At 44.8% G+C, this 19,966-nt stretch overlaps 1 protein-coding gene and 1 long non-coding RNA gene across 2 annotated transcripts in view; one reads left to right on the top strand and one right to left on the bottom strand.

The window, feature by feature from the left end:
- Window positions 1–502: 502 nt before the first annotated feature.
- LOC125108640 (uncharacterized) lies at window positions 503–17,464 on the top strand. Its single transcript, XR_007129976.1, has 3 exons — window positions 503–513; window positions 13,574–13,577; window positions 17,327–17,464. It is a non-coding gene; the product is annotated as an uncharacterized LOC125108640 (long non-coding RNA).
- Window positions 17,465–18,542: 1,078 nt separating this feature from the next.
- SLC4A1AP (solute carrier family 4 member 1 adaptor protein) overlaps window positions 18,543–19,966 on the bottom strand; it is a 33,454-nt gene continuing 32,030 nt past the window's right edge. Inside the window, exon 14 of the mRNA XM_047744751.1 lies at window positions 18,543–18,891. Within this exon, the coding sequence (XP_047600707.1) occupies window positions 18,842–18,891 (50 nt within the window). The 3' untranslated portion in view covers window positions 18,543–18,841. The remainder of the gene's footprint in view (window positions 18,892–19,966) is intronic.

Here is a 19,966-nt window from a genome sequence, read left to right as displayed (position 1 = left end):
CACACGTTATTGTGTCACTTCAGTGACATCATGCCTGTAAAATGCTTAGCACAATGACTTGCATTTAGTAAGTATTAAACAAATTTTTAAAAAGATTTTACTTATTTATTTGAGAGCGCTAGAGAGAGCACAAGTAGGCAGAGCAGCAGGCAGAGGGAGAGGGAGAAGCAGGCTCTCCGCTGAGCAGGGAGCCTGATGCGCGGCTCGATGCCAGGACCCTGGGATCACAACCCGAGCCAAAGGCAGACACTTAACCGACTGAGCCACCCAGGCGCTCTGCATTTAGTATTAACAAATGTTAACTGTATCATTATTTTTTTCTGACATTTCTTTCAGTCCCCTTCCTACAACCTTAGCCTATTTCTTACCACTTATTCAAATAATTCCCAGTCTCCAGGGAATAAAGTCCACGGGAAGCCATGCTAGCCACATAACGTTCCTGAGAATTCTGTTTGGCAAATCGTAAGCCATTAACCCCAGAGCCACACAGAGACATAACGCGGGAGGGAGGCAGTGGCGCACGCATGCGTGTGGGCAGCGCACTTGAGCATGAGTGAATGCCCGCTCCATTCCAGATGGTGATGAGGACGCACAGCATTTGAAAATGGCAAAAATGAGAGCACTTATTTTCAGGAGAGGAACAGCTGGGGGGAAAAACACCCAGTGAAGTAAAAATAAGAATATCTGATTTTTTAAAGAACTGAAATCTCCAAGCACCCATAACGCTTAGAATCTCAAATACCTTACACGTATTTTCAGGGGGGGGAAAAAATTAACAAAACAAAGATCATTTTTAGAAAGAAAAGCTGCGTACAAGGGCACTAAGCTAGGAGGCAACAGCACGTGAAATCCAGTAGAAAGGGGCCCTGCAGTCAGACCCCTGGGGCCCAAATCTTGGCTCTTCCACCTATCTCCAAGAACATGGCCAAGGTAATTCATCTTTTTGTGTCTTAAGTTTCCTCATCTGGAAAATGGGGATAATAAAAGTACCTACTTTTCTAGTGGGAGGTTGTTGGGAGGACAGAGTTAGTAAGTGCCAGCTACTACTTCTGTATGTGGCTAGTGGTCTCAGGCAGTACTGTAGCAGTGGGCCCCTTGCGTGGCAAACCTCACAGCCAGTCTTTGTGAGGGTCCGCTGCTGTGGACGTGCCCACAGAGGGAGGACCAGCCCCTGTCTGCAGGCAGAGTTTATGCTACTGCTCAACCCCTCTGGAGAAGTGGTCCAGGTGAAGCAAAGCCTGCCCTGCCGGCCCTACTGCAGGCACCCCGGCTTTGAGAGCATCACAGAGACGGGGATGGTGCCTGGGGCAGGGGTGGTGGAAGGGTCACACAGTCAGGCAGAGGGAGCCTGACCTTGAAGGCTGTTGCTTCTAGAGTGACCTCTGATTGGATTGCCTAGGAAGACACCAGGCCTTCAAGCAGCTTCCTGGGTAAGAGGGCAAGGTGCTTACAGCCCAGAGACCAGGAGCAAAGCAGGCAGTCTCCTGGGGGAGAGGGTAGAAATGGAGGGGCAGGTGTGGGAAAAAACAGGGGAGGGGAGGGGGAAAAAAAGGAAGGGTTAAGGGAAAGGTCGTGGGTGGAGGAGGAGGCTGGAGGCAGTGGGGAATGTGGAATACCAAAGTCAGGGAGGGGAGACTGTGGGGGAGAGGGAAGGAGGAGGCCGATGAGAAGGAACCAGCAGGGAGAGAGCGGGGCCCCAGGCCAGAAAGGGCGGCCCCGCCTTCCCATCCTAGAGTGTGACTGTTTACTGAGCAGTCCTCCTTCCTCAGCAAAAATGAGGCCTCGGCCTTTCTGGCCTTTTCTGGCCTTTTCTGGCCTGACTGCATCCACACACGCCTCCAACGCACTAGTCAGGCAGCCGCTGGGGAGGACTCGGCAGGAGCCTCAAATGCCACCTACTCCCCGGCCTCTCTCCCAGTTGATGCTTCTATTTTAGGCACCACATTATTTCCTGCTGTGATTTTTTTCAGCCTTCTAATTCGGGCTCTGAGGTAAGCCGTGACATCCGCTCCAGCTCCCACAGCCTCCCCCTCCCGCCCCCTGGAAGCAGCAACTCGACCCTTCCCAGGGTGGCCACCCCTGTGCCCTGCACTGCGCAGTACCCCGGAGACTTCAGGGACTCACCCCACCACAAGCGTCCCAAAGGAGGCTTTAGGAGGAGGGCCCTATATGCCTCCTCCCCACCCTGTGCCCGATGAAAGGCTCGCTAGAATGTATTTCTGGGCAAGGATTTAGAAAAAAATGACAGGGACCAGGTATAAATTATAGCACTGTGTCCCTGTAGAAGCTTCAGAATCCGTGATTTTTCAACTCTTCTCTGGACAAAGGCCTCTTTGAGAATCTGATGAAAGCTATGCACGCTTTCCCCAGAAAGTATCTATGTGCAACGCCCTCCCCCCCAAACCCGCACAGACCCTGCAATTGTGCTTATAACGTCAGGGTTGTGCATGCAACCCTAGGAGTCCCAGGACCCCAGGTCAAAAGCCCCAGCTCAGAGACCCTGAGTATCCCATAGATCAGCTCCTCTTGCCAGTTTCCTCCCAAACACTCACTGTTCCCTTCTTCCTTTCCTCCCTTCCCCTGTGATCTGCCTCTTTATATTCATTCAGTGTGTGTTTTTAAAAGTGGCTTTGTATGTGCAAGGATTTCACCCCAAAGGGCCATGGGAGGTCAGTGTGTAAAGTGCTTACTTGGGATAGTGGGCATCCCTGAGCTCCAGTCTAGTTCATTCCTTGGGTCCGGCCTAACCAGTGGTGGAAAGGACGTCGCACTTGGACTTGAGAAGGCTTGCACTGGAATCCAGTGCCTCTACCTCTACCTCACCGGCACAAAGGGAATTCTATTAATAAAGCTTCCCTCGCAGGACTGCATGAGGCAGTACAAAGGGGGGGAGCTCTCAAAGGGCTTTCTTTGTTAAGGGAGGGGCCAGTTTACTTCTCACTCAATCACTCAGACCTTGTCTGGTGCCCCTTCAGAACAGGCATCACCTAATAAAGTTTTTGTTTTCTTTTTTAATGCTGATTGGAAAAATGAGCCCAAAATAAGTAAGCGATGTGAGATGAGAATCTCCAGAATCATGAGTGAGAAGTCAAGAACCCATCCCCAAGCAAAGAGAGCAGCAGCATGGAAATCAGCCTTTGAAATCTGGCTGCTTCTGATTCAGGATCTCCCCTCTTCCCACAGGTGTTAAAAGAGATCCATCTTCAATCTCTTCCTCTCCATCGAAGCCTTCCCTACCACCTACAGACACGCTTCCCTCCCATCCCCTTCCCTGTTTCCTAAGGTGCCCTCTGCTTATGGTCTCAGTTCTTCCTCCCAGCCCTGTGAGATGTCTCCAGACTGCCAGAGTCACCTCTACCTCCTAAATATGCATTCTCAGTGTGACGCCCTCCTCATTGTCCACTTTAGGGACACTTGCTCAGTCCCTGCTCTCTCTCAAATTCTGGACATGTTTTCTGACACCAGAGAGGGCTCTTCCCAAGCTTTCTTCTTCTGAGCTCCTACACAAATACCCTAACTTGGTTCTCTCTTCCCGCCTCTCTGATTGCCCCTTCTCTTTGTTGGCTCTCTTCCTTTATTTTATTTTATTTTTTAAAGATTTTATTTATTTATTTGACAGACAGAGATCACAAGTAGGCAGAGAGAGAGGAGGAAGCAGGCTCCCCGCGGAGCAGAGAGCCCGATGCGGGGCTCGATCCCAGGACTCTGGGATCATGACCTGAGCTGAAGGCAGAGGCTTTAACCCACTGAGCCACCCAGGCGCCCCCTCTTCTGAGCATTTTAAAGGGTGGCTATTCCCAGGGTTCATCATGTTGCCATCAATTCCCCATCCTGTGCCCTCTGCCTTTTGGTGGCACCGATCCTGGTGGTGCCAGCTATCACCTCCAGGCTACCAGCTCTGACCTCTCTTGAGTTCCAGTCCCAGTTTTATCTGCCTGTTAGGACAGTAAATGTAAGCTCTATTGTCACCTGGAAATGAATTCTTCATCTTCCCCCAAGTCATCTTTCCCTCCCAGCTTCCCTTTTCTGTTTGGGGCATGACATTCCCCTGGTCACCCAGGCACAAAGGTGCCATCAACTTTGACTCTTCTGCCCTCTCTGCCTACCTCCATGCCAGCACCAAATCCTGTCCATCCCCTCTTGGGATCTCCCTGGCATCCACCCTTCCTTCCCTTTCCCACCTCCATGGGCTGTAGTAGCTTCCTGGCTAGCTTTTCCTACTCATAGTCTCTCCGTTTTTTAGAAGAGGTTCACCCGGGAGTCAAGACTCATCTCCACTAAAGCTTTCTCGACCATCTGAACTGCTTTAGCTTACCTTGCCTGTTGAATAGTCACTTTGCCAGTACATCTTCTCTTGCCAGGTAATACCTCTCCTATTGTTATTTAGTGTTTCACATTTTCACCTAAATGGAAGACCCTAGAGCTCACTCTCAGCTCCTAATCTGAGCCTACCAAAGACCAGCCAGGACCTCTGGTGTTGCACCCTGGTATTTAATACAAATGCTTCTGATTCCTCATTGTCTCCCCTCTTTGGTCTTGCTCACTGCAGCCCTCTTCTTTATTAAACGAGGAAGGCCCTTCACCATAAGACAGAGAACCCAAATTCCAATGCCTGGAGGGGCCAGCAGGTCATGAAATGGGTGAGGTAGGCCAAGTACACAATGATAGGGTGATGGGAGATGGCATCTAGATTCCATGTCCCCAGTTAGAGGGGTTGCTCCTACTCGGTCCTCCTTCATTGCCACTGGGCGAGGTATAACTAGATTTTCCAGCTTTTCGAAAGAAACAAAGTTGGATTTTTATGGGAAATTTCCCAACTTTTAAAACATTGTGCAAGCCAAACAAAACATGGCCGCAGGCTAAATTCAGCCCTTAGGTAACCCTGGACATAAAGGTTTCCTGCTTTGTAATTATTCTTGACATGGCAGAAACATTTTGGACTATAGGCTTCTAGTTACAGTTGTGTCAGTAACAAGGTGGGTAACCTTGGAACTCAGTTTCTTCATCTGTACATGAAGGATCCTATTAAATGATCCCCAAAGCTTTTTCAACTTGGTAATTCTGTGGTTCCTCAGTTTATCCTAAATAGTGGGAGAAATGCTGTTTAATTGAATTGTCTGGTTAATGAAGTTTCCCATACAATAAAAAAAATATGAGATTTACCATAAAAACATACTGTACATAGATTACTGCATTTCAAAGAACTGGAATACAATAAGGCATTAATTAACTGAAATTCTCCAAGGTTAACTAGAAAATCCCCTTATTATCAAGCTTATTGTTGAAAAACTTTCTGAAGTACCAGAGTCCAGTTTCCTGCCTTTCTAAGCACAGGAGATGTGGCAATGCAGGACGAGGGGAACTGATGAGTCCATGTCTGGGATGGCTCTACGACCTGAGCTAATGGGGATGGCGGCCGAGCAGGCCAGGAGGTCCTCTCAGGCCACTCCCAGCCAAGGAGCTGCTCATGGCCTGGGACCCCTGGCTGAGGCCAGAAGATAACTACACCAGCCTCTTTGCAAGACTCAGACCCCTGGCTTTAACATCCACATTGGGAGGCTAACCTCACCCATAAGCTGGGAATTAGCTGAAAACCCGGCCCTGCGAATATGTGTTGAGGCTGAATGTCATGACACTACCCAGAGCTCCATCCTGCCAAAAAGAGTAAGAGCTCTGCAGTCCAACACATCTTAGTTAGAACCTAGACTCTTCCACTTTTTAGCTGTGTGACTTTAGGCCAGTACCCTAACCTTTCTGAGCCTTAGCTTCCTCATCCGTAAATTGGAGGTAACAATGCTCTCTCTCACAGGCTTGTTACAAGGACTGGTGAAACAGTGTCTGCTAAGTGGCTCCCAGGGTGTTTGGAGTTCAGTAAGTGCTACATAAATGGAAATCATTATTCTATTAGGAAGTAGTATTTTTTATCATTTAAAATCCAGTCTGATCTCAAATCATAAGAGACTCAATCTCACGAAACAAACTGAGGGTTGCTGGGGGGAGGGGGAGTGTGGAGAAGGTGGCTGGGTTATGGACATTGGGGAGGATATGTGATATGGTGAGTGCTGTGAAGTGTGTAAGCCTGAAGATTCATAAACTTATACCCCTGAGGCAAATAGTACATATGTTAATAAAAATAATTAATAATAAAATCCAGTCTGATTTTTTAGTTTTTTTCCTAGTGTTAGAAAGTAAATACCAGTCATCTTCTACTTCCCACAAAGACACTTGAGAAACCAACTGTTTACAAAATTAGATGTTGTCTCCAGCTCCCCCATCCCTTTCATCCTGCCCTATTATCGTGAAATAGAGACACCAGCCTTACAATCTGAACCAACATCTCCATTTTGCAACTGCCATACTAATCATGGACTCAGTCAAGAATCATCAACAGATGGAAAAGTTTGTGAGGGCAGAGTATTCACAGGCTTAAAATATATCCCCTTAAATTATTTATTAATTGTAAAGGGAGATTCAAAGAGCTGGGACAAATAATCCTAAAATTTGTACGGAACCAGAAAAGACCCTGAATAGCCAGGGGAATGTTAAAAAAGAAAACCAAAGCTGGTGGCATCACAGGTCCAGACTTCAAGCTATATTACAAAGTTGCAGTCCTCAAGACAGTATGTTACTGGCACCAAAACAGACACACAGATCAATGGAACAGAACAGAGAACCCAAAAATGGACCCTCAACTCTATGATCAAATAATCTTGGCCAAAGCAGGAAATATCCAATGGAAAAAAGACAGTCTCTTCAACAAATGGTGTTCAGAAAATTGGACAGCCACATGCAGGAGAATGAAACCATTTCCTCATACCATACACAAAAATAAATTCAAAATGGATGAAACACCTAAATGTGAGACAGGAATCCATTAAAATCCTAGAAGAGAACATAGGCAGCAACCTCTGTGATCTCAGCTGCAGCAACTTCTTCCTAGAACCATCTCCAAAGGCAAGGAAAACAAAGGCAAAAATGAACTATTGGGACTTCATCAAGATAAAAAGCTTTTGCACAGCAAAGGAAACAGTCAATAAAGCCAAAAGACAACCAAGAGAACAGGAGAAGATATTTGCAAATGTCATATCATATAAAGGGCTAGTATCCAAAATCTATAAAGAACTTATCAAACTCAACCCCCAAAGATAAATAATCCAAACAAGAAATGGGCAGAAGACATGAACAGACATTTCTCCAAAGAACTGAGATGCCTGGGCGGCCCTGTCGGTGAAGTGTCTGCCTTTGGCTCAGGTCACGATCCCAGGGTCCTGGGATCCAGTCCTGCACCAGGCTCCTTGCTCAGCAGGCAGCCCACTTCTCCTTCTGCCTCTGCCCTTCCCCCTGCTTGTGTGGGCTCGCTCTCTCTCCCTCTCGCTCTCTCTCTCTGCCAAATAAATAAAATATTATGAAAAAATACAAATGGCCAAGAGACACATGAAAAAATGCTCAATATCACTTGGCATCAGGGAAATACAAATCAAAACCACAATGAGATACCCCTTTTCACCTGTCAGAATGGCCAAAATAAGAAGTCAGGAAATGCCAGATGTTGGCGAGGATACAGAGAAAAGGGAACCCTCTTACACTGTTGGTGGGAATGCAAGCTGATGCAGCCACTCTGGAAAACAGTGTGGAGGTTCCTCCAAAAGTTAGAAATAGAGCTACCCTTCGATCCAGCAATTGCACTCCTAGGAATTTACCCCAAATCATTGTAATCTGAAGGGGCACCCTCACCCCAGTGTTTACAGCAGCAACGTCCACAATAACCAAACTACAGAGAAAGAAAGAGCCCAGATGTCCATCAGTACCATCAGTAGATGAATGGATAAAGAAGATGTGGTATATATATATATATATATATATATATATTTATTTATATATATTTATATATATATTTATATATATATATATATATTTATTTCTCAGCCATCAAAAAAAGAAATCTTGCCATTTGCAACTACATGGATGGAACTAGAGGGTATTAAGCTAAGTGAAATAAGTCAGTAAGAGAAAGACAATTATCATTATTTCATACATGTGAAATTTAAAAAACAAAACAGAGGAGCACAGGTGAAGGGGAGGGAAAAATAAACCAAGATAAAATCAGAGAGGGGGGCAAACCATAAGAGACTCTATCGTAGGAAACAAACTGAGGGTTGCTAGAGGGGAGCGGGGTGGTGGGATGGGGTGACTGGGTGATGGAAATTAAGGAGAGCATGTGATGTAATAAGCACTGGGTGCTATATAAGACTGGTGCCTCAGTGAACTCTACCTCTGAAACTAATAATATGCTATATGTCAATTAATTGAGTTTAAATTAAAAAATAGGGGCGCCTAGATGGCTCAGTGGGTTAAGCCTCCGCCTAAGGCTGAGGTTGTAATCTCAGAGTCCTGGGATTGAGCCCCACATCGGGCTTTCTGCTCAGCAGGGAGCCTGCTTCTCCTTCTCTCTCTGCCTGCCTCTCTGCCTACTTGTGATCTCTCTGTCAAATAAATAAATAAAATCTTTAAAAAAATTTTTTTTAAATATAAAAAATTATACAGGGAGAAAACCAGTAACTTTATCATGGAGAAACCTGGCAGACACTTCCTTAGCCAAGTGTTTGAAGCTCATGTCACCAATACTAGAACAAGCAGACAGCATGTGGTTCCTGACAGGATGCACTAAGAAGGACACAGCATCATTTCTGAGACTCCTGTCCACAAAAACCTAACCAGCATCGAATCGTGAGCAGAATCAGACTAGACCAAACTGAGAAAACATTTTACAAAATGACTGGCTTATACTCTGGAAAAATATCAATGTCATGGAGGAGAAAGAAAGGCTGAAGAACTGTTCTGAATAAAAAAAGAAAGGGATATGATAGTTAAAAGGAATGTATGATTCTGGGTTGGATCATGGACTAAAGAAGTATCATTATAGGGCACCTGGGCGGCTCAGTGGATTAAGCCACTGCCTTTGGCTCAGGTCATGATCTCAGGGTCCTGGGATTGAGTCCCGCATCGGGCTCTCTGCTCAGCAGGGAGCCTGCTTCCCTTCCTCTCTCTCTGCCTGCCTCTCTGTCTACTTGTGATCTCTGTCAAATAAATAAATAAAATCTTAAAAAAAAAGAAGTATCATTATAAAGAACATTATTGGAACAACTGGATACATTTAGTATGGACTGTATATTAAGTAGTGGTATCATACTGATGTAAATTCCGATTTTGACTTTGTATAAAAGAATATCTTTGTTCTTGAGAAATTCACACAGAAGTATTTAAGGGCAGAGATGTATAATGTCTGCAATTCACTCTAAAATCATCCAAAACAAGAAAATCGGTATAAACATGGAAAAACACAAGCTAGGAGAAGACAGAATATTAAAACAAATATGGCAAAATGCTCACATCTGGTGAACTTGAGTAAAGAGTATACAGGAGTTCTTTGTACTAGTGTTGTAGCTTTTTGGTCAGTTGAAATTATTTCAAAATAAAAAGTAAAAAAGAAAAAGTCAGTCAGGGGTGCCAGGCACAGAGCCTTGTGTGGTGAAGTGAAAGAGCCCTGACTCTGTCAGATGAGGTTCAAACCCAGCCCTGTGAACTACAAGATACTTACCATCCCTAGACTCTGTCCCTTCACTGCAAAATGTACATAATAATATCTCTCTTAGGGTTGTCAAGAGGGTTAAATGAGGTAGTCCATGAAAAACAGCCAACATATTTTTCTCATATTCTACAAGTATATGCTGTTACAGGTCCAGAAGTGACCAATGCGAACAGAACTCTTGCCCTCATGCTACCTATACTGTAGTCAAAATGGCGGCAAATAACTAAATGAATGGGCAGATGTAGAACTACAAACTACCAAAAATTCTGAGAGTAATGCAGTGTGGCAGGAGAGCTGGGGAACCCTACCACGTATACGGTGGTCAGGGAAAGCCTTATTGAGGAAACAACATTTAAGCTGAGACAAGGAACAAGGAACAAGGAGGGAGAGGTTGGCATTCTAGGTGGTGGGAGCAGCAGGAGCAAAGGCGCTGAGGTGGGGAACAACTCAGTGCATGCAAGGAACTGTGACATACCCTCCTCTGCTAGAGCATTTAGAACTCCTTGAATGCTCCTTGAAGGAAGGGGCAGCAGAGCACCTAGCAAAGACTGGACACTCTGTTAAAATGTGTGCTGAGTGAACAAGGAAATGGGTATTCCTTGGTTTTAGTATCTGCCGTGGGAATATCTCCCCTCTCCCAGCCCTTAGCTGTACCACGTAGCAGAAAGGTTTCTTTTGAACTTGGAGCTTGGACACTTACCCCTGTGTGGGCAACCTGCCTAGATCGCAGAGCTGGAAGGGACCCCAAAAATCTCGTGCTCCCACCTCTCATGTTGGAAGGAAGCAGCAGAAGCCCAGGCTCCGGAGAGACTTACCAGAACTCATGGACTGGGTTGGGGACCCATGTCTGGTGCCTTCCCCAGCCCTGCAGCCTGCCTTGTTTATTTGTTCAACAAGTTTGTTTCAGCCATGGCACAGTCTGTTCTGACTCTGGAACATTTATGAGATGAGCCAAAAAATCACAGAAAAATGGTCTGCTATTGGAGCTAAGGGGCGGGGCAGCCAGGGTGGGAGACAGGTTTCAGGCCAGTTCTGGGGCAGAGTTTTGGCGTGTCCTTTGCTGTCTTTTTCCCTTCTGCCCTTGGGAACCAAAGGGACTCTAGTGGGATTTCCTGCCTCAGTTTCTCCAGGACCATGATATGGACAGACTAGAACATTTGACCCTAAGATCTCCAATTCTCATCTCCACCCTCATTAGCTCCATTCCACAACCCAGCTTCCACCCACTAAGTTTGTGTCACAGCCTGATCCATTTTATCAGCCCAAGGGTAGAGGGGGCACATACTGCAGCAACGTGGGACTCTTCTGCCCCCTCCGCCTGCAGCACCCTCTTTCTCTCTGCTTATGAACTCTTGCTTATCCTTCAAAACCCAGTGGTTATGGTCACCATCTCTAAAACAGACTCCCCAGGTAGTCGGCCAGCCACGTTCCAAAATTTAAAGAGCTCAACTAGGATAAGCAGAATAGCTAAAAAGCTGATTACTTTGCTTTTGTTTACTCGGTGTGGCAATGCTGGTTATGACCCTGTGTTGATCAAAAACATTCACTTGCGGTTGCATAATTTATTCATGACCAAAAAACTCAGAAGTAAATAATTAATAAATGCAGTTTTTTGGGTGGCAACATAATTTATTGAAACCTTAATTAAGTCTAGGGTGGGAGAAGGGATGGGGTAAGGATGACAAAAGGATTTCTGTGCTAAAAACTTGACTCTAAGATCCTATGCAGCCCTTTGATACACATGGCTGCCTCGTTTCCCTCAGAAGCCTGGTACATAGTAGGTACTCAAAAAGTATTCAGTGAATGTATGAATGTGTGAGGATGATGATCCTTCCTGGCCCTGGGGGTCACTCCTCTTCTGCCCTTTTACTCCAGGCAGCTCCCAAGAAGCAGAGTCTGGCCAGCTATGGGAGGTGCTATTCTCCTTCACTTCCAAGATTAGCTCAGACCTTAAAAATCACAGCCCGACGCCTGCTCCTTTCATGCCAAGGAAAACAGTAGATGTCAGAAGCCTCCTTAGGTATCTGGAAGAGAACAACTCCTTCTGCTCCCTCCCTTCCTCGTATGAGGTCACTGAATCAGGATGACAAAGCAAACAGTGACATGTGTTGGGACTTGTTCCTGCCCTGATTCCAGGTTTCTCCAGCAACTCCTTCCTCCCAGTGGCAGACCTAGGTGTGGACAACTAACTGAACTGAACTCAGTCCTTGGAATCCATGAATGCTAATTAGGAGGAATCCTCTGCAGCAGTGAAGAGAAAGTCCTGGGGGTGCCTGGGTGGCTTAGCCAGTTAAGCGTCTGACTCTTGATTTCAGCTCAGGTCATGATCTAAGGGTTGTGGGACTGAGGGAGCCCCGGTGGCTGGACTCCACACTCAGCAGGGACTCTGCTTAAGATTCTTGCCTTCTATTCCTTCCCCGCCTCGTGCACTCAGGCTCTCTCTCCCACATACATAAGTAAATATTAAAGAAAGAGAGAAAGAAAGACAAAAGGTCCTAGATAAACCTCAGTAAGACAGGGAATTGGGATATGAGCAGCACTGGACATTTGCACAGGGGTTTCCCAGGCGTCAGTGTGCTCTAGTTTGTTCTCATTTGAGTGAAGGAGAGCAAGAATTCTTTTCTGACTGTGCAGATGAGAAAAATGAAGCTCATTTAGGGCCAGCAACTTAATCAGGGCTACATGGCTTGAGGGTCACGGAGCCAGACTTGAAATGAATTTTGTGACTCTAGTTACATCTTCCCATCTCACAGCAATTCCTTGAACTTGAATCACTGGTACACCTGCTTCACGGTCTTTGGCTATTGCATACCACCATACTACTATTTACTTAATACTTTTCTTTAAATAAACGCATTTAAAAAATTGACTTCATTCTAAGCAATAATACTTATGCATCTATATATATGTCTAAGTAATATATGTGCAACTGCTAAAATTAAACATTTTCATCCTCCTTCCTTAAAGTAACTCTCATAACACCAGGGATGCCAGTGCACTCTTTGAGAAACTGTCCAGCTGTCCTACATCGAGTCCACGTTACTAAGGAAGGATCTTCACAGACTGGCAGCCAGTGGCTGCCTTTGTAGAAATGGCCAGCCAGTGGCATTGCTCGGGGAAACCACTGCTGTTTTTAGGGCCGTGCCTCAAAATCAAAAGTTCCTGAATCGGGGAGGATAAGTGAGATCATGGAAGTCAACTCCCACAGGGCAGGGCCTTATACCACACACCCAGTCACAGTCCTAAAAATTAAAGGGGACACCATTCAGAGACATACAGATGAATCAGATGTAGTCCCTGTTCTTAAAAACTCAAGAGCTGACAAACATCAGTAACGGAAAGCTACAAAGAATAAGCAAAATATCTGGGATCAGAGAAACTCTAGACTTGGTTCCACCACAAACCTGGCAGGATGACATCTCTTCTTGTTACCTTTTAAGACTAAAAGGAGATTCAGATTTTTAAAATAGGCATGACATATCGAAATATCAACTTGTGTATATTAATTATATGCAATTTTTGTCAATTACACCTCAATAAAGATGGGGAGAAATAAGTGTGAAAAATTCTCTGTAAAAAACCATAAAGCTGTAATATAGTGTGTAAGTACTAGATAAGCAGTGCCCAAACTCCTCCACAGAATATTTGCATTACTACTAGAGAGTGACTTTCTCAAGGTAAAATGAAACACCAGCAACAACAGGTTGGGAAGAGATTTAAGGAGCACCATTTGGGGGTTACCAGCATCCCTGACTAACTTGCTGCTCTCAGGTCTTGGGCCCAGGAAGACACTGGTGAGCCAAACCAGCTTGCTTCCTCTAACTCTTTCAGAATTTTTATTTTCTTCTCTGATTTGTACTCTTTCTTCTGCTTTCAAACACGTTCTTCTTGCTTTCAGCCCAGCGCACAAATTGACTGCACAGTAATGGGTCTCTACTGTCCTCTTGTGGCTATTCTCTGACACCGCTGCATTGACTTTTGAAGGGGTGTGCGTGACAGCCTCAGGAAACCAGAGCCAACCCTCAAGATGAAGATTTTCCAGGGCCAGCAGAGGACTTAAAGCCCAAATTAAAGCCAGCTGCTGGAATCCAGTGCTTTCTGACGGGAAGGGGGTAGTTCTGCCTGGTTTTGCCCCAAGCAGGACAGGAATCTCAGGCCCTCTGCAATAACCCTACACAAATGGTCAGTTCCTGGATTGTCCAGTTTGTCTGGAGCAAGATCTTGGAAATGAAGGCAGCCCTGAGGTCTTCCTTCTCTGCCTGGAAGTCCCAAGAGTAGAAAGGGCCAGGAACAGAACTTCCAACACCCACTCATTTAAAGCAACAATAAACAGAGTCCTCATTTTGTGAACTGGTAAGTGACATAGGTTAAGGGTGGGGTACAAAATAAGGTACATAATTCCTATCCTCAAGAACTCATAAAGTTTACAAATGTAACTAATTGAAGCATACATATAATTAACGGACATAGGGCCATCAGAGTAAGGGCCATCAGAGAAGTAAAACACAAAATGCTACAAGACTGGTGGGGAAGGAGAGATTCATGATGACCATGGGGATCAGGGTTTTCTGAAGGTAGTAAGACTCAAGCTGGACTTTGAAAAAAATAACATGAGCAGATGTGAACAAGGAAGACCACAGTGATACTAATAATAGCTACATCTGGGGGGAGCTGATTATGCATCAAGCACAGCTAAGGGTTTTGCAGGTATTTATTTAATCTCCGTAATACTATGAGGCATTATTTTCTCTATTTGACAGACCAGGAAACCGAGGCTTAAGATCATGTACAGCAAAGCTTGATAGAAAATACAGGAAGAAGTAAAAGCAAAAAATGTGTTTGGGGAAAGAATCTATTATTAGTAGAGTACCAGGTACACCTGGTGAGGTGGCAGAAAGAAAGGACAAGGGCATATGGGGTATATGATGATCATAAATTACAGGAACCCTATAATCAAGGATTGGATTTTAAAGCCTCAAATGAACTTCGACCTCACCCTTCAGATACTGAAGAACCTTCCAGATTTCAGAGCACAGAATCCTGCTCAGGGATAATTCAGATGTGTGGAGGAGAGCACGATGAGGCAGAGACAAGAGGAAGGGAGCTCTGTAAAGAATCATGCGGTGAGGGGAGCTTGGGTCAGGGCAGTGGGCAAGCAAAGAGATGAATCTTAAAACTTTACACACGGAAATTGTTAAGAGTGACTTGGGGGATGAAGAGAATGGAGCTACCTTTGGTGGGAACCACTGTTCCCTCCCATGCTGAACCCTCCAACCCACCTCCTCTTACGGGGGGAAGGGAAACTTCAGGTCTCGCACAGAATGGAAGCCTCAATCCCACCCTGGATTATGGTTGTGCCAAACCTCTAAGGCCAAACAAAGCAGGGCAAAGTCTACTCTGAGACCAGAGAAGAAATCTGGAAAATTGTTCTCAATGCCCACATCAAGTGAGGAATCTCAGGATCAAAGAGCAGCCTGTCACAGAAGAGACTACGGGAGTTTAATGCTGTGACCCACTTCCCAAAGGTCAGGGAGAGTTTTATGTCATTTCCCAGCAGTCTGTCCAACCTGGTTAGGTCCAAACAGGGCTGGATCAAACCCTGTATGGGAACACAGCTCCCCCGCCAGGGGCTTGGATTCCTGCTTTTGACTACCTCAGGGCTGGGCTGGCAAGCTTCCCTCTGGTTCCCACTTTCAGGAAGCCAGCCACAGCTGCCGGCTACTTGTCACACCCTATCCGGAAGGTGGCAGCATTTCAATGGTAAAGCAACAGATGTCCAGGCCTCAAAGTTTGTTGGGAATTGTGTCATATTTCCCAAAAGAGCTAACTCCATCCAGTTCCAATGAAGTGGTAACTGTAAAGGCTTGGGTTACAAGGAGACAATGAAGCTTCGTAATTCCTATCCTCGACTGGGGCAATTTCAGGGAAGATGCTTAATGCAGGCACTCAACATTTAAATGTACCAGGCACTATGCAAACTCCTTAGAAATGTCCTAAAGCAGACAAAGAGACTTGTTGTAATGTTAAATATTTATCCTTGACTTTTCTTTCTCTAGAACGCTGCTCACTGTGACACTTTTTTACCTTTTTTCTCCAATAAATGAGTACCCATACCAAAAAAAAAGTGCCCCCAAAACCAAAGAAAGGGCAATCAGCTATCCAAGACTGGGGTGGCCTGCAAACTTCCTGCTTGCCTCCTGGTCTTTAACCCCTCACCCGCTGGTGCCCGGACTCCTAGGCTCACGTGGTGGAGACAGCAACTGCTCGCCAGCCCTCTCTCCTGTGATCCAGACTCCTGTATCCACCTGCTTTCCTTACATCTTTATTTAGACGTCTCAGTGGGACATCAAGCTCAACTGGTCCAAAACCGAACTTTTATTCTCCTCTGAGAACTTTTATTCTCCACCCCCTCCTCCCACCAACCCATCACTCAGTCTCAGCCATTCCACTTTTCAAGATATTGCTAGGACCCATGTACCTCTTTGCATTTCAATCTCTACTTAGTGCAAGCTGCCAATCTCTCACCCGGACTTCTGTAGCAGACTTCTAACCTGGCTTCCTGCATCCTCTCCCTCCTTCCTCCACCCTGTAACTTTCAGTATTTTTAAAAACCCAAATCTGATCATTCACCATCACTAACACCCAAATGGCTTTCCACTGCTCTTTACATATAAAGGCAGAGGTGGTACAGAACTCCTGGGGAGACCCAGACAGCTGACCAGGGATACCCTGCTTTTAGCTAACCGATTGTGTTCTTGCTATAACAGTATTTTTTGTAATGACTAAAAACCTTACTTTTCTGTGAAAAGAAAACTGGATTACCTTGATTTCTAGTAACATAAAACTGCACCCTCCCTGTCTAGGAGGGGATAATTAGCCTTTTGAACAGAAACTTTTCAAACATCCATTAACTGAGGCACACATTACTTCTTAAAGTTCTTGCAAATAGTTTGAGCCAGATGGGACCCTGAAGATGAATTAGCTTAGAGCAGGGGTTGGCCAATGATACCCTGCAGGCCAAATCAAGCCTGCCACCTGTTTTTAGAAATATTTACTGGAACACAGCCCCACTCATCCATTTGTGTACTGCCTATGCCATTTGCCCCCCAGTGGCACAGTAGGGTGGCTGTGATACGGACTGCAGGGCTTGCAAAGCTGGTGTCCCTGGCCAGTAACGGAGAAGGTTTGCTGACCATGCTGTATAGGCTGGGCTGCACATTAAAATCACCTGGAATGCCTCTTAAAAGGGATCACATCAGAGATTCCGATTAAAGAGATTTAAGGTCGGATCTAAGCATTAAAATGAAAAACTTAGCAAATTTCTGTAGGTGTTTCTAATAGGTAGCCACAGTTGAGAACCACTGATTTCATCCCATCTCCTGCCTCACGAATGAGGGGCAGCCCCACGGGTCAGGATTTGTCCCCTGTTTGTAGTGAGGGACAACTACTAATGCCTACAAAGCCCTATACTGCACATCCCTCTACACTATCTCATTCGATCCTTAGAACAAATCTGAGGTTCAAAGAGCAGGAAGCATTACTGTCTCTGCTTCACACATGACAGAACTGAGGCTCAGGGAATTTAAGTCATGTCCCCAAAGTCTCCTATCTGGTAAAGGGAGCTAAGACTCCGGCACACGACTTTTCAGTCAAGGCCACCAAGCACTGATGTTAATTGTACAAGCGACATACTTCTATTTTATTTTGTCATGTGGAGTCCTATTTGCTTTCGGGGAGGTCTCCAGAACACTTAGAAATCTGCCTTCCTAAATTAAGATTCCTAAGGAATGCTGCGAGGGGAGATGGAGAGGATGCATGCAGGGATGTATCTATCGAGCCCATTTCTGTGCCCACATTTAAACCACAGTAGATATATTTTTACCTGTTCAGACCTAAGGATCCCACATATGATTTTGTTTGAATAAAGAGTTCCACCTTTGAAGACCACTGACATGGCTTGGACCTTTGCTTACTGTTTCAGTCCAAGATGGCATGGTCACTCTGCCTCCAGATTCCTGTCACTTCTTACATCAAGTTCTTCCCCGTTGGTCTAAATGAAGCTCCAAATAGTAGTTTCTCATAATGCCAATATTGGTATTGTTTTTTGAGAAATGAAAGGCATCGCTTTCAGCAGACCAGACTTCCCACATCCGTCTGGGTAATTGAAGTTACTCATTACTGCTCCCTGCCTACTTCGTGCATTCTATATAATGAAGAAAAAAAACATATATATATATATATATATATATATATATATACCATATATAAAAAAAGGAAAACATCACCCTCATCCACTCTCTTGCTAGGCCACAGCATTTCTCCTGCCTGCTCACTGGGTCTGCCTCCGGCCTAATCCACAAGCTCGCCGCTTTGCTTCTACTCTTAGGCCTTCATTCCCTGCGGAGTGAGGCGTTCATTAATGTTTGCAGAGGAAGAGGGTGCACTGGGGGATATAAGACAACTTCTCGCACTTCTTTATGTTTCCAGAGAGGAAAACCTTTTAGTCTCCTCTCCACAGAAGTGAGAAGCCCCACACTGGGCAAAACATTTCCAGCTTTTCATTCTATGACCCTATTTGCACCTTTCCACAGGAGAAGGAGTGACTAATCTGACTGGTCAGAGTCCAGGACATTGAAAGGACTGAGTTTTTATCAGGACTGATGCCTGAGTGCACAAGGTATACTATGATCCTGACCTGTGTCCTGATAAATCAGGGTCTGTTCTCAAACCTGGCACAAGGTTATTAGTAGGAGGGAGTAGGAAGCCCCATTCTGTATCTGCTTTTAGTTCCAGGAATGACTGGGAACACCCAGGGTCACACTGTGGCGTGACCTCATATTTCACCACTTATCTGAGAAGGCCATATCAGTGAAGTCTAGAGTCTAACTGCCAGAAGCACCCTATTCCTCAGGAGAAGCACAATCCCTAAAACTTAATGAAAGACATCGTGGCCTTAAGCAAACATGAGACATCTTCACCTTCTCTTTTAATAGGGTCATGTCTCTCACTTTACCCATTCTCAAACTGTATGATTTCTTTTTACATACATACACAAACACTTTAAAACATAAATGCCAAATTCAAGAGAATCAGATGAGTAGATAAATTTAGGGAGCCATGAAAGAAAAGGCCAGTCACCAGATTTTACAAAAGATCACCTGAACTCCTTCTCTGGACATTCAACTTGATATAGGACCCTACACATCCCATGTCACATGGTCCACAAGGTCTTCCTTTAGGATTCTGAAGCAGTCAATAGCCGTACTTGTCATTCAGATGGGTCCTGCCATCTCCACTTTGCCCTAGATCAGAGTATATAGAAAGAAACACATTCAATTTCCTAAAGTTGGGAGGGAAAAGATACCCAGATATCAGCGGGCTAAAAAGTAAAACAGACAAAAGAGGTTTTTTCTACTCTAGAACTTTGCCTTTTTGCATACAATTTCAAAGTATGGTCCTCTTTTCATTTCTACCCTTATTATTTATTAGCCAATAAAAAGCAAACATTTGTAGTAACAAAATTCCTAAAATTTCTATTAACTACGAATATATTAGAAACCTGATCCATAGGAAAAGCAAGTTGTGATGAGCACATGGGAAACAAGCATCTCATATATTGCCTTAAGAGTGTAAGTATGAACATAAGCTGTATCTTCTCGAAAGAATGCAATTTATGATGTCTTAAAAATGTTTACAGCTATGGGGCGCCTCGGTGGCTCAGTGGGTTAAAGCCTCTGCCTTCGGCCCAGGTCATGATCCCAGGGTCCTGGGATCAAGCCCCGCATCGGGCTGTCTGCTCCGCAGGGAGCCTGCTTCATCTTCTCTCTCTCTCTCTGCCTGCCTCTCTGCCTACTTGTGATCTCTGTCAAATAAATAAATAAAATCTTTAAAAATGTTTACAGCTTTGATCCAGCATGTTAACTTTTATGATTTTTTTCTACATATGCACCTCTATACTTGTAAAAGTATTATGTTAGAGGTTGCTCATTGCAGAATTTTTTTTAATTCAATTAATTAACATATAGTGTATTATTAGTTTCAGAGGTAGAGGTCAGTGATTCATCAGTCTTATATAATACCCAGTGCTCGTTACATCACGTGCCCTCCTTAATGTCTATCACCCAGTTACTCCAGCCCCCAAACCCTTCTCCTCCATGCAGAGTTGTCTGTGATGGCAAAACTGGAAATACAGCAAATATTCATTGAAGGAACTGGAAATACAGCAAATATTCATTGAAGGAACACTGAAGTAAATAAATAAGTAAAGGTATTATCTGTACCATAAAAAAGAACTATGCTACAAGGAAGGACAGGAGGGAGTAAGGGAAGGAAGGAAGGAAGGAATCTATAAATAGCTATGGGAGGATCTCCATATAG

Source organism: Lutra lutra, chromosome 9 (genome assembly GCF_902655055.1).
Source record: "Lutra lutra chromosome 9, mLutLut1.2, whole genome shotgun sequence".
Taxonomy (NCBI): domain Eukaryota; kingdom Metazoa; phylum Chordata; class Mammalia; order Carnivora; family Mustelidae; genus Lutra; species Lutra lutra.
This window is presented reverse-complemented; position numbering and strand designations above follow the sequence as displayed.